Raw genomic sequence first — 15,186 nt, 5'->3', positions numbered from 1 at the left:
CAACATATTAGAATGATTTCTGAAGGAACATGTGACAGAAGACTGGAGTAATGAAGCTGAAAATTCAGCTTAACGTCACTGGAATAAATTATATTTTCAAATATATTCAAATAGAAAGCAGCTATTTTAAATCGTAATAATATTTCACAATTTCACTGCATTTTTGATTAAATTAATGCAGTCTCGGTGAACATAATTTTATCATAAACGCTGATTTCTATAAATTTACTTGAGAAACAAGTTGTTGTAACTCTTAGTCAATTATAGTTCAGTTTCCGGCTTTAGTACATCAGTTTTTCATCACTAAACATTAACTCCTAAAGCATCTGCTGAAAACTAGTGTGGTATTTCCCCAGGAAGAGCTGTAATTAGTCACTGGATCCCGTTCTAAAGAACAGCAGCAGCTCTCTTTGTTAAAGCAGACTGATTGCCTTGACCTGAGATTGCTGTTTCATAATGGAGTGTGGAGAGCAAGGGAGAGCGGCGCTACAAACGCTGCGACAGCTTCATTTCGAAAAGGAAATGATTTCATACACAAAGGGGTCATTTTCTGTAGTAACAAGCAACTCGCTGTTTTCAAAAGGGATAGTCGTGCTCCCTTCATTTAGCCTCAGATTATGCACTGAGTGTCACTGTCTAAACTCTCAAGCGAACGGAGAATGTTTAGACATCCTTGCTGTTTGCTAAGATTTCTGCTTTAATAAAACTGTATAATCACTAACCAGAAAGTATAACTATCTTATACTTTCTGGTTAGTGATTATACACTTTTAATTATTTACTAAATTCAGATTCAGCTAGGGTTTAAGGCAGTTTTGGTAATGATGGAATATTTTATAGAAGTTTAAATGCTTTCTAATTAGCACAGATGTATAAAATAGATCATTTATTGATCATTTTTAAGACAAACATTTTGAAAATGCCAACTAAACACCTAAAAGTTCCTTTATTCTGCTTTACAAACAGCATCGTGTTATTGCTGCGCCTTGTTTTAAATACATGGAAATTTTTCAATATTTACATATACAGTTCCTGTAAATATTTACATGTACTTGCTGTGTCATTGGGTTTAATTTCCAGAAAATGCACGACGTAAAATGACTAAATGAAAACCATGAATGCAAGTTGCTTTGGATGAAAGCATCTACCGGATATATACATTTCATTTTCTTTAATACACTTGCATATGCAGGTTAAATGTCTGATGCACATTTGCATGTGATACGCATCAAAGTGCATTCATCTTTCCGAACAAAACCATTAAAATGTAGCTGTTTTCACTTATGCAGTTATCAACAACTTGATTGTTTATATCATTGCAAAATGTATATATTAAATATAAAACATTGCCCATGCAGCTCTAGTCTGCTAAATGCAACTATAATAGCATTAAGATATTATAAATATTATTATCATGATTTTCTGTAAAGCTGCTTTGAATTAGTGTGTATTCTGAAAAGCCCTATACAAATAAATTCTTTGCCTAGTTATAGAGACATTGTTATACATACATACTGTTCAGAAAATGTAAAACCATTGTTCACTAGTTTCAGTTTTAGAATGGTGGTTTGACAGTATCGCTTTATACTCATCAGACGAAGAATGCAGACAGACAGACGCTCTATCAGGGATCCTGCTGATACTCACGGGTCTGACTACAAGGTTTATTGTGCACAAGGGACAAACGAAACCAGTTCAAAATGCTCAGTCCCACAGGTGATGCATGAAGATCGCTGGCTAGTGGCAGATTTGAGGGCTAAAGCCATTTCCAAAAATCTTTTATTAGTGAAACCGTTTGTTCCAAGTGCAAGTTGCACATGTTGTTTAGAAATTTAATAAATGCAAGCCACTTTCAGTCTGACATCTGTTGTACATAATAGAGGATTTCTATGTTGTGCTTAAACTAGCAAAAATGTCAAATTGATGAATTTATATACTATTTTTCACAATAAATATTGTTTCAAAGCAGCTTTTTGCTGAAAACTGAATCAGGTCACCCAAGATTCAGATTTGGAGAAATGTAGCATTACATCACTTGCTCACCAACGGATCCTCTGCAGTGAATGGGTGCCGTCAGAATGAGAGTCCAAACAGCTGATAAAAACATCACAATAATCCACAAGTAATCCACACCACTCCAGTCCATCAGTCCAACATCTTATGAAGTGAAAAGCGGCATGTTTGTAAGAAACAAATCCATCATCTAAGAGCTTTAACACATCAAAATCCACCCATATGTTTGTTTAGAGCTGTTCTGTGCATATTTCTCTCCTGGTTCAGACTAGACGACTTGTTCACTGGAGAAAGCATGGATTCAGGGTTCCTATGGGGTTTGGAAAAGTATGGGGGAAAAAAAAAATTGGAAAAATATTTGCCCGTATTCAGTTTTTTATAATAGAACATTTAAGAATTTAATGAAATTACATTTTTTTGCACAAGACGAGAGATTTTATGGCAGCTGTTCAGTGATTCTTTAGTGATTGTCAAATATGTACTTTTTGTTTATGCAAAATGAAGGTTATAAGCATTTTGGGTTTCCTCTCAATATTCGTAGCAGAGTATTACATAACCTCAAGGACGTTTGCAAAAATAAAAAATATACAGACTTTTATGTATGCATGAGAAACCATTAAACTTATGTACACTAGGCCACCTATTGTGCCATCAGCCCATTTCGCTGTGTGGTTTCTTGGCTTCCACAAAGTATGTGTTAAAGAAATCTAAGGCTATGAAATACTGCATAATGCCCTAATGAAAGACAAATTTTAAACACTTGACTTGGCAAATTTTATGTCATCAGTGTATTTCATGTCATGGTTTCTGCGCCGCCACAGAGGATGTGTTAAATTGGACATTATGCCTTGATATGAGAGGTAATACAATAAAAAAGATCTGTTAATTCTTGTTTTATTCATAGTGACGCACAAAGGAATATAAAACTAGAAATTGTAGTGCATAAGCATACAAAAAATTCCCTAATGAATAGTATAATTTTTTAGGGACTTTGTATGTTGTCACTTCAAGAAAGTCAATGAAAAAAACCCTGAGAAAATAAAAATATTTACAGATGACTGTACAATATACCAAATATACACTGCCCTCCAAAAGTTTGGAAACACCCCTGACATCAGCATAAACCCTTATCATTTTTTGGTGCAAATACATTAAAGTAACTTGACATTATCATTGAAGACCAGCAATAATAATTTACATAATAATGGCAATATATATACATGTCAAAGTCAGACATACCCCTTTGCCAGCTGTGATGCCTGGTTACTGGTTTAAACTTGGCCCAGGTTTTTAAAATATTTTTGTGTCAGCACACCTTAATAGCTTCAACAATTGATTGTCAATTAAGTTTAGAATACAATGAATTTAGGCCCAGATTATGCAGAGCTGTAAATGGTGGATGAGTCGAAAATGTACGTTTTTTCTATGTATAAACTGTTCATGCAATAAAATATGTTTTCGTAGTTTGTGTTGTCCCCTATCAGTGCAAAATTGTCACAAATTAAAAAGGATTCATGCCAATATTGTCCAGACCCCCACTTTTCTAGGGCATTTCCAAACTTTTGAAGGGCACTGTAAAGTTTAAAATAATGCTCTACAAACCATTTATGTTAAATAAGGTCTGAAAATCCACTGAGAGGTTTGAAAATTTGAATCTGGAAAAGTATGTAATTTTAAAATGGAAAATTTGTAGGACCCATGTGGATGGAGGACTCATGTTTTTGGCCAAAAATAATAATTTGAAAATATAGTAATGACGGATTTGTTTCTTACAAACATACCACTTTTCACTTCATAAGATGTTAATTGATGGACTGGAGTGGTGTGGATTACTTGTCAATTACTGCAATGTTTTTATCAGCTGTTTGGACTCTCATTCTGACGGCACCCATTCACTACAAAGGATCCATTGGTGAGCAAGTACATCTACATGCATCTACCTTGCAAACATTTCCAGCATATTTTCATTTTTAGGTGAACAATTCCTAGCTGTTTATTTTGTATTGATAAAAACTTGATTTTTACATTTTCTAAAGTGTTTACCAGGACAGTTGCTTCATGGATGCTAGATATTCAAAGTAAAAAAAAAAGATCCTTTCAATGCAAGTCTGTTTTTTCAAATCATAATTTCAATCATTTAGTAAAGTAACAACACAGCTTTCCTCAACAAGATGCATGATTTAAGGAATCATTCATGTTTGGAGCATCAGCCGTTCGTCAGTATTACTATAATTAAGTATGTAAGTATTTTCTTCAAATATATGAGTGATACTGTTTCTTGCCCTGGAATTGCACTACTAGCTTGTCAACCGATCCATGTAAGCTGACGGGTTATTACCCAGGCTGTCATTACATTCCGTTGGCTCTTTGAAAATACATGAATGTGATGCTCAGACATGATGTCTGACCTCTTAGTGTGGCCACTCAAAAACACTCTTGGCTCTTCACAGGGTGACGAGTCCATTTCTATGTCCATTTATCCTAAAACATGTCATCATGTCAGTGTAAATTACCATACTATTAGTCCTCAAGCAGATGCATTCCCTGTGTATATCTTCTTTTGATTTTGGGTATTTTTTGAATCTGTAATTATTTGTTTCCAGGAGCTGTTAAGCTTAACCGATTATTTCTATTGCATCCAAAAGACAGTAATAACGAGGTGTTTTTCATTTTCGTGTGCTGGTGTAATTATTTCCTGTGACGTGAGAGATTTCTTTGAGCTCTAGCTTTGCTCTTATGTGTTAATGCTGCCTCAATGAATTTATTATGTGATTAAATCTTCCATTCATATTGCAAACAATAGAGAAGAGCTTTAACAGATGAAACCGAGGTTCCGTTTCGGTTCCTTTCTATTCCCAGATGGATTTCTATTATAAAGAACTGATACATGTACCAAAAGAGAATTTACCAACTGTTTTGTCTTTGCTTTTATAATTATAGGAAGGGATTTTCACACAAGTTCTTTAATATTAAAAAAAAATTTGATTAATACAAAATACAAAAAAGCCATGTGTGATGATAAATTGGCTTATAGTTCATAAACAATTACATATTATTTGATCTGAATGCATGAACTGGAAAGCTTGTGATTAAAGTCCGGTTGAAATATTAGGACGTCATATCAGAGTATCATACTTAATACAACAAGACAGCTAAATTACACAGATCTCATTCTGACAGAGAGAATATATTTGCTGCCACTATGACTGTTTAAGTTAATTGACTTTCTTAATGCAAGACATGGCAATAAAATTTTGAATAATTAATTATGCAAATGATTTTGAAATGCCTGTTAGTTTGACTCTTTCACTGACGTATCCTGCACATCTCTGTTTACCGCAATGGCTTTGGGGAAAAAACCACTGAACACCTGAACCAGACTGGATGAAAAGATTAGTTTGCTGAATAATTTATAGTGTTTGCTCTCTCTCTCTCTCTCTATATGTATGTATGTATGTATATATGTGACCCTGGACCACAAAACCAGTCTTAAGTAGCACAGGTATATTTGAAGAGTTTATTTACAAAAACATATAACTCTTTTTTTTCATTTTCAAAAATCATGTTCTTTATTATATTACTGTGTTTTTATTCTGTTTTATTGTGTTAGCTGTTTTTTATTAATGTACACACACACACACACAAAAACAATTGTACGCTATTTTTGTCCCTGGACCACAAAACTAGTCATAAGTCACACGGGTATATTTGTAGCAATAACCAAAAATACATTGCATGGGTCAAAATGATCGATTTTTCTTTAATGCCAAAAATCATTAGGATATTAAGATCATGTTCCATGAAGATATTTGTAAATTTCCTACTGTAAATATATTAAAACTTATTTTTTGATTAGTAATATGCATAGCTAAGATTATTTTGGAATGCACAATGAAAAACATGATTTTTGAACATTTAAAAAAATGGAGTTACCTGTTTTTGCAAATAAATTCTTCATTTGTAGCAATAGCCAAAAATATATTGCATGGGTCAAAATTATAGATTTTTCTTTTATGCCAAAATCATTAGGATATTAAGTAAAGATCATGTTCCATGAAGATATTAAATATATCAAAACTTTTGATTAGTAATCAGATTTTTGATTAGTAATATGCATTGCTAAGTACTTCGTTTGGACAACTTTACAGGCGATTTTCTCAATATTTTTTTTTTTTTTTGCACACTCAGATTCCACATTTTCAAATAGTTGTATCTCAGCCAAATATTGTCCTGTCCTAACAAACCACACATCAAAGAATTATTTATATTTATTTATAATCTCTAAAATGTAATTTTATATGTGTAGCCTATTTATTTATAAATATTTCATGTAAATGTAATTTTTGTATCGATACCAGATACCATGTATTTATAGTGAAATATCACATATATATATATATATATATATGTGTGACTCTGGACCACAAAACCAGTCTTAAGCCGCTGGGGTATATTTGTAGCAATAGCCAAAAATACATTGTATGGGTCAAAATTATCGATTTTTCTTTAATGCCAAAATCATTAGGATATTAAGTAAAGATCATGTTCCATGAAGATATTAAATATATCAAAACTTTTGATTAGTAATCAAATTTTTGATTAGTAATATGCATTGCTAAGTACTTAGTTTGGACAACTTTAACTTTAATTTTTTTTTTGCACACTCAGATTCCACATTTTCAAATAGTTGTATCTCAGCCAAATATTGTCCTGTCCTAACAAACCACACATCAAAGAATTATTTATATTTATTTATAATCTCTAAAATGTAGTTTTATATATGTAGCCTATTTATTTACAAATATTTCATGTAAATGTAATTTTTGTATCAATACCAGATACCATGTATTTATAGTGAAATATCACATATATATATGGACCACAAAACCAGTCTTAAGTCGCTGGGGTATATTTGTAGCAATAGCCAAAAATACATTGTATGGGTCAAAATTATCGATTTTTCTTTTATGCCAAAAATCATTAGGAAATTAAGTAAAGATTATGTTCCATGAAGATATTTTGTAAATTTCCTACTGTAAATATATCAAAACTTAATTTTTGATTAGTAATATGCTTTGCAAAGAGCTTAAATTGGACAACTTTTAAACTCCATTTTTTTGCATCCTCAGATTCCATATACTGAAATAGTTGTATCTCAGCCAAATATTGTTCTATCCTAAAAAACCATACATCAATGGAAAGCTTATTTATTCAGGTTTCAAAAGACATATAAAGATCAATTTTGAAAGATTTACCCTTATGACTGGTTTTGTGGTCCAGGGTCACATATATATATATACAAATTCATTAGTGCACAGAATAATCATTGATCCAGTGCATACTGGATCAATGATTATTCTGTGCTCTAATGAATTTGTATCAAAAATCCTGTTGTAAGAAAATTCACTGCCAGTTTTCTTTAGATCTCAGCTTATTTAGTTAATAAGGTCCTTCTTTGTTAAAACAGATGCTATGCGGTCTAGTGTTTACTACCTCATCTTGAGACTGATTCACAGAACTCTCCTGATTTTTCTAAGAACTAATCCATGTCTAGAGCAGCCTACTAGTCTTGCTTTCTTCCAGACAGGGTCTTTTTCTCGTTTGATCTCGGGATGATGATTATCTGCGGAGAGCTTTGTTGATCCTGTTATTAAAATCACCGCTACACTGAACTGCTGTCAAAAGGTTTGTCCTTACATACAACCAGGATATTACGACTTTCAGGTTGACTCATCGTTTTAAAATTAAATTGTTTGAATAGATTAATGTTTCGATCTGTTGAGTTATAACCGTCGACACGCGATCAATCTTCAACAGGTTTTGGCGCCAATAAATTGGCGTAAATAAACAAGTCAATTTGGCGCCAGTCATAAACGAACACCAGCTATCTTAAATGTTTTCTACACGAAACACTAAATTATTTTTGTGAAATATGTGTGATTTCTAAATATATAACGTTAAGAGATACTTCCGTTCTGTCGATGAATCGTTTATCAGTTGGAGTGTAAACATTTCTGTTGCTATGGTTACCGATCATTTAATTTAAATTACATTTAAATGTAACGCGAATGAAAACGAGGCTGTGAGTGTAATTTCCACAACTTTCGAAACTGTTTTATGGAAAGAAAACGAGGCTACTGATTTTTTTTTTTTTTTTTTTTTTTTTTTAATTGGTATTTTGTTTAATTTTTTATTTTGTCATCTGAACAGTTAGTATGGTGTTAAACAAATTTAGTTAGTTGAAGGCAATGTACGATCAGCCCTTTACAGCCTTTTTCATTTATGTCAGAAGTTAAACAATGTCTATGGGAACGCTTCGTAAATGCATCTAAATAGTTATTACTTATTAAATATTAAAACTGATTTTAATAAATGGGACCACAAAACCAGTCATAAGGGTCAATTTTTTTAATTGAGATCTGAAAGCTGAATAAATAAGATTTCATTAATGTATGTTTTTTTTTAGTTAGGATATGACAGTATTTGGCCGAGATACAACTATTAGAAAACCTGCAAAAATATACATATATATATATATATAGATAGATATATATATAGATAGATAGATAGATAGATATTGAGAAAATCGCCTTTTTAAAGTTGTCCAAATGAAGCTCTTAGCAATGCATATTACTAATCAACAATTAGGTTTGATATATTTACAGTAGGAAATTTACACATATCTTTATGGAACATGATCTTAATAATATAAGTAATAGTTATGCTGGCATTTATGGTTAGTCATATGACCTTTTTCTGACACCCTCTGTTTAGGGAACTGTCCCTTTCACGCCCACATCTGCATCCTTCTCAGTCATGCCACAGAGAACACTAAGATCCTCCAAGATACGCAGAAATGCTCTTAAATTATATTTTGCATCATCTGTTGATTTCAGTCTGTGTCATGACGATTATACGCCCTCTACTGGTGTCAAATTGTGTTTACCTGCTTGCTCTCAAGTTTCTCAAATATTTCATGGGAAATTCTAAAGAAAAGAACATAATAGTATGACTAACCTGAATGTGTTTTTATAACCCATTGATCAGAAATGACTCAAGTTTCAGTGAAGCCATTTTAATAAACTCTTTATAGTTTTACATACTGTTAGTTGACATTGAAACATGGCACATAGGCTATATATCAAATTTATATTAATCTAAAAAGCTAGAGACATTTCCTCAATTCTAGATTAGCTATGAATGAGAAACGCACAAGATAGTAGCCTATATTTTTCCCTTCAACGATAAAACAAACAAACAAACAAAAATTATAAAATGAAATGTTGTGAAAGAGACATTTTGCTAGTTAATAGCAATAGTAGATAAATTGGTTGACATTTAATCATTCCTGCTCTTTACCTTTTTTGTTCTAAATCCAAAGCAAAGTTTAACTCTCTGTCGCCTCCTTCTGGACACAGAGACATATTGAAAATATCCAATATTCTGATGCGAAATACATTCACAAAGATTAGTTAGCTAGACTTTTGTTTAGATTGTATTTAACATCATATGCGTGTAGAAATTGTTTAAGAAAGAAATAGTTTTTGTATGATCGTGAAGTCTTCTGTCTTCATGCAGAAGATGTGGCTCTTAAATCTTTTTCTTCTCAAATAAATCTTTCCAGGTGGGAACTATCTTGGAATAGACTTTTTCGATCTGGAAACAGTTTTCAGAAAAGTTTTTGACTGTCAGTGAAAAGGCTAAAATTGACACTTTCATCCAAGTTAGGTTGGTGTCATATAGTCAAATGAAATGCTTATTTTGTGTGCAAAAAGTCTTACCTGCTCTGACTTTTTAACCCCGTATCGAAACATTGTGGCCTGATGTTCGCTGTTATTGAACAAGATGTCAAAAGTGACGGGTTTTGTCATGATTTCATCGATCTCCGGCTTGATGAGAACGTAGAAATCTCGAGGTGGATGCTTTTCATCCAAGTAGTTTTTGACCCTGTATTTCTTCCCGACTACATCAAGCGGGTCCAGCTTAACGGAGGCGTTTATAGCTCGGCCGAAAAGTAGGAGTTTGGTTTCAGCATCTTGAAAAGAAACAGTCATGAGATGATTTCAGATTTCAAACTTAAAGAAATAGTTCATCCAAAAATTTTAATCAGCTGAAAATGTACTCACCCTCAGGCCATCCAAGATGTAGATGAGTGTGTTTCTTCACCAGAGTTGGAGAAATGTAGCATTATATCACTTGCACACCAGTGAATGGGTGCCATCAGAATGAGAGTCCAAACAGCTTATAAAAACATTATAATTATCCACAAGTAATCCACACCACTCCAGTCCATCAATTAACATGTTGTGAGAAGACAAGCTGCGTGTTCGTAAGAAACGAATCCATCGTTAAGACTTTTTTAACTTCAAACCATTGCTTTCAAACAAAATATCCTCGAGAGTCCTCGATCTATAATAACGCTTCATCTAGTGAAAAAGTTAAGTCAGGAGAGAAATCTGCATGGATAAAGCACCGTTTACAAGCCAAAACAGTCCTAATAATTCTAAACAAATATTTGGATGGATTTTGATGTGAGAGGACGACAGAGGATGGACGTTTTCACTGGAGGAAGCAATGTTACGGTTTATTGACTCAGAAGTGACGGTTTAAAGTTAAAACGCCTTGATGGATTTGTTTCTTACAAACTTATAGCTTTCCACTTCACAAGATGTTAACTAATGGACTGGGGTGGTGTGGATTACTTGTGGATTATTGTGATGTTTTTATCATCTGTTTGGACTCTCATTCTGACGGCACCCATTCACATCCATTGGTGAGCAAACGATGTAATGCTACATTTCTCAAAATCTGATGAAGAAACAAACTCATCTACATCTTGGATGGCTTGAGGGTGAATAAATTGCCAGAAAATTATTATATTCCTTTAAAAGATCACACACTGACTCACCTCTGATGGTCAGATGGGCCACGTAAGGAACTCCGTCTCTTTCGCCATAGTAAACGCCAAAATGAGAGAAGTAATTGTTGCCGGGAAACTCAAGAATATCTCCGGGGTACAGCTTCGGTTGAGAGTTACCCTGAAAGAAATCAAAACATAAAAGAATTAAGATATCATGAAAATAGTTTTTAAAAGCATGATCACATTAGAACATAAATCATGCTTGCTTACCAGTCCCATTGGTGTGCGCTGCGCTATCGATGCCTACTGTCAAGAACACTGAAGATGTACCACGAGTCCTTCATTAAAGAGCACTGAAGCATTAATTACATCTGATATCACACCTGATATCACACGTCAGCTGGTGGGTATATGGGGGAAGCCTATTAGATTATCAACTAAAAGAACAACGAATGTTCAAGTTAGTCATGCGAATCCTACAGAATAGTGTGCTAAAGTACGATCGGATCTAAAAACACACACCCAGGAACTATCCTTCAATGCCTCGAGAAAAGACATTCAAATTAAGGCCTTTATTATTGCTATTTGTCAAGGTGTGATACTGGATATTGATATTTGAATGTCTGGGTGAGTGAAGGCAATAGACATAACAATCAGTTGCAACTTGAATTGCAGTGCTTTTTATTTATATTATCTCAATATGTTTAAAAAGAACATTTCAGGTTAACTAATGCAACAGATTCTCAGGAGAGTGTTAAATAACTTCCCTTTTTATCAGGAAACATCTGCTCATCAGCTTCATGCCTCATGCTCATGCTGGATCTTCAAACTTTTCTTTTGTGGTGTGGCCTTGTGGTTAAAGAAACCAGGTTTTAAGTTCAAACCCAGTAACAGGTGACCATGAAACTGTCATTAAATGACATAGAAGTTTTCTGCTTATTTTGATAAATAAAACATTATCTTTTGTTCAATAAATATACTGTCATTAAAATATGTAAATATATAACAAATTTTAAAATACAGAAAGAAAATCATTTAAAAATGTCAAGATTCTGAAAGCATCGAAGGGTGACAGTAGTAACAACAAATGATATTTTATTATATGATATGGTTAATAGCATTTTAAATAGCATTTAAATATGATGGTTTCATTCGAAACATGGTGATTATTTCTAAGATGGACACCCAACATAATATATGATATAAAAATAAATATCCCCTTTTTCAAATCGAGCCATTCTCAGATGCCTGTTGTTGTGGCGTCACACCGACAGAGGCCGCTCCCACGATAGTTGATTGACATGAGCTCTTACCTCAGATCAGCTGTAACAGTCGGCCCTCTTTGTTTGGATGCCGGAGCAGGGATGTAAGTTAGACAAGAATATCTCCGATTGAGCGATTGAGGTGTTGTGTTGCTGGATGTAATAATGAACATAGTGGTCGTCATTTACTCCCGACTTCAGCCGCTGAAGATGCAGTAGATTACAGTTGTTTTAAAGGGAATGTGCCTCCCGATCTACATATATCCATCTATGTTCACGCAAATCATTCATGATCCAGCTTCACTTACAGCAGAAGTAAGTATAAGGGGTTTTTTTAGGAATCTTTGCGATCCTAATAATGTGCTAGTTAGCAAGATTAGCGGCTAAACGTGGCTAAATGCGGCTAAAGTAAACAGGCTCGTCTCTCCACAGAGAGAAGAGAGGGGTGGGGCGAGCAGAGCTCATTTGCATTTAAAGCAGCCTCAACCAGAATGGGATGATTTTTGCAGAGCTCATTTTGGTAAGGTAAAAAGTTTTACAACCATTGAGAATTTTTAACCGAAGTATATTATAGATTTTTAATTAAAAAACCCTAAAGAATCATATCAACTTGTGGAAAATGGGCATCCGATGACCCCTTTAAAAAGCGGGTGTTTTGGAAAGTGCTACACCACGTTTTTGTGCCATCTAGTGGTTTAGAGGAAAATAATATCAAAGGCGGCATTCACACTGCCAGAAAAACCAGTTTTTTTGCACACATCTGACACAGATCGGAATTTGATGCACAAAAATCCGTACGAGATCCGATTTTTTCGCATCCGATCTGAGCCGTTTCCAAATGTGGTTTTAAATCAGATACATATCCGATATCTGGACATCTGACCTAAACCTACCTCTAAACACGCATATCCGATTCTCCATGTGAGTTAAGTCAGATTTGTTCCACAACGGATTGTCTTTATGATTAAAAAGCTGCTTTCGCCTTCCTTGTTTAATTATTTGGTGTCGGGTATACTTTTGCTGACTTTGGAAAATATGAATAAGCAAAAGTCCATCCAGAATTCGAGGGTCACTCGTTGTCCTTGGTCATGAAATCCAGTGGAATGATTTTATGCTGGAGATTAGCGTAAACACGGACTTCGGATATGAGGGGTGTCTGAAGTGAATGTAACAGGCGGGCCAAAAAATCGGATATGGTGACAAGATCGGATCTGTGCATTAAGACTTGCAGTGTAAACGCAGCCAAAGGCTCCTTTTACCCCAGGGCGCTTTTAGCCCCGTTGTACCCTAGTACATACACTACCAGTCAAAAGTTTTTAAGATTTTCAAGTTTTTAAAAACAGTAAAATTTCAAAATATTTTTCTATTTCTAATAACTGTTTTCTATGTAATTTATTCCAGTGTTTTTAAAGTTGAATTTTTAGCATCATTACTCCAGTCACGTGATCCTTCAGAAATCATTCTAATATTCTGATTTGCTACTCAAAAACATTTATTATCATTATGTTGAAAACAGCTGAGTAGATTTTTTTTTCAGGTTTCTTCGATGAATAGAAAGTTCAGAAGAACAACATTTATCTGAAACAGAATTTTTTTGTAACATTATAAAGGTCTTTATCATCACTTTAGATCAATTTAATGCATCCTTGCTAAATAAAAGTGTTAATTTCTATAATAGTGGGCAGAAGAGAATTCTTTAAAAAAAAAAAAACAGGAAAAATCTTACTGTGCAAACACTTTTGACTGGTAGTGTAGTATACTATAGTGCACTCTTAAAAATAAAGGTTTCAAAAAGGTGTTTTTGCAGTGATGCCATATAGATGGCTCCACAAATGCCATCTTGGATCCACAAAGAACCTTTTAGTGAACAGTTACTAAAAGAACCATTTTAAAGAACATTTGTGACCTTGGACTAAAAAAACAGTCTTAAGTCTTAATAGCCAAAAATACATTGTATGGGTAAAAATTATTGAGTTTTCTTTTATGCCAAAAATCATTTAAAAAAAAAACAAAACAAAACAAAAAAAAAAAAAAAAAAAAAACGTAAAGATCATGTTCCATTAAGATATTCTGTAAAATTCCTACTGTAAATATATATATCAAAACTTAGTTATTGATTAGCAATATGCATTATTAAGAACTTCATTTGGACTTGAAGAACTTTAAAGGCAATTTTCTCAATATTTAGATTTTTTTTTTTTTTTGCTGCCTTAGATTTCATATATTCAAATAGTTGTATCTCGGTCAAATATTGTCCTATCCTAACAAACCATACATCAATGGAAAACTTATTTATTCATGTATTAATCTCAGTTTTGAAAAATATACCCGTATGACTGGTTTTCTGGTCCAGGAAATCTAAAGAACCTTTTTTGACTGTAAAGAGTTCTTCGTAGAACCACTGATGCCAATTGATGCCTTTATTTTTAAGAGTGTAGAGGTCAAAACTGATGCTGGCTGTGAGGATAGTGAGACCATGAGAGAATGAGAGAACATGAAGAAAGCATGTGAATGGCTGGGTAAAGAGAGACTGGTGTGTTTAATGGTGGCAGCTGTCAATGACATAGCAGAGATCAGATGTGATGAGAGAAAGTTCTGTCTATATGATTTACCAGGCCTGTTGTCATCATGAAGACGGTCGGATGAACACATGCTCTCAAAGACACTTTCTTTCATAGCTCAGCCTCTCACAGTATGACAGACACATCCTAATAGGAAACTTGTTTGAATACATACTTGAACATACATACTCCAGATATTTTTTGGTTCCTTTAAAGGCCCATCATTACACTCTTTTAAATGTGATTCAAACAAACCCTCACCGGATGTCCTTTCCATAAAAAAGACAAAGATTACTTTTCTAAATTTCAAAACTTCACAATACAATAGTGTTATTTTTTTGTGTCATTGAGATACTTTTATACTTTTATTTTTATTAATATATTGAATTTTTAGGTTTTACTTGTGTTTTCTGTTTTAGTCATTTTGTTGTGCTATTTTTGACATTTTTATTTAACTTTTTTTTTTTTTTTTTTTTTTTTTCTAGTTTAGT

The 15,186-nt window shown here is 33.5% G+C and overlaps 1 protein-coding gene across 1 annotated transcript; it reads right to left on the bottom strand.

Moving 5' to 3' along the window:
- Window positions 1–9,066: 9,066 nt before the first annotated feature.
- plaat1l (phospholipase A and acyltransferase 1-like) lies at window positions 9,067–11,321 on the bottom strand. Its single transcript, XM_051132655.1, has 4 exons — window positions 11,143–11,321; window positions 10,921–11,050; window positions 9,794–10,047; window positions 9,067–9,668 (listed from the first exon to the last, which is right to left on the bottom strand). Exons 1-4 carry the CDS (start codon window positions 11,149–11,151, stop codon window positions 9,603–9,605), a joined length of 459 nt encoding a protein of 152 aa, XP_050988612.1. The 5' UTR covers window positions 11,152–11,321; the 3' UTR covers window positions 9,067–9,602.
- Between the last annotated feature and the right edge of the window lie 3,865 nt (window positions 11,322–15,186).

The sequence above is a fragment of the Labeo rohita genome, chromosome 17, assembly GCF_022985175.1.
Source record: "Labeo rohita strain BAU-BD-2019 chromosome 17, IGBB_LRoh.1.0, whole genome shotgun sequence".
In the NCBI taxonomy this organism is placed as follows: Eukaryota; Metazoa; Chordata; class Actinopteri; order Cypriniformes; family Cyprinidae; genus Labeo; species Labeo rohita.
The sequence above is the reverse complement of the archived record's forward strand: the minus strand, read 5'-3'. Positions and strand labels throughout refer to the sequence as shown.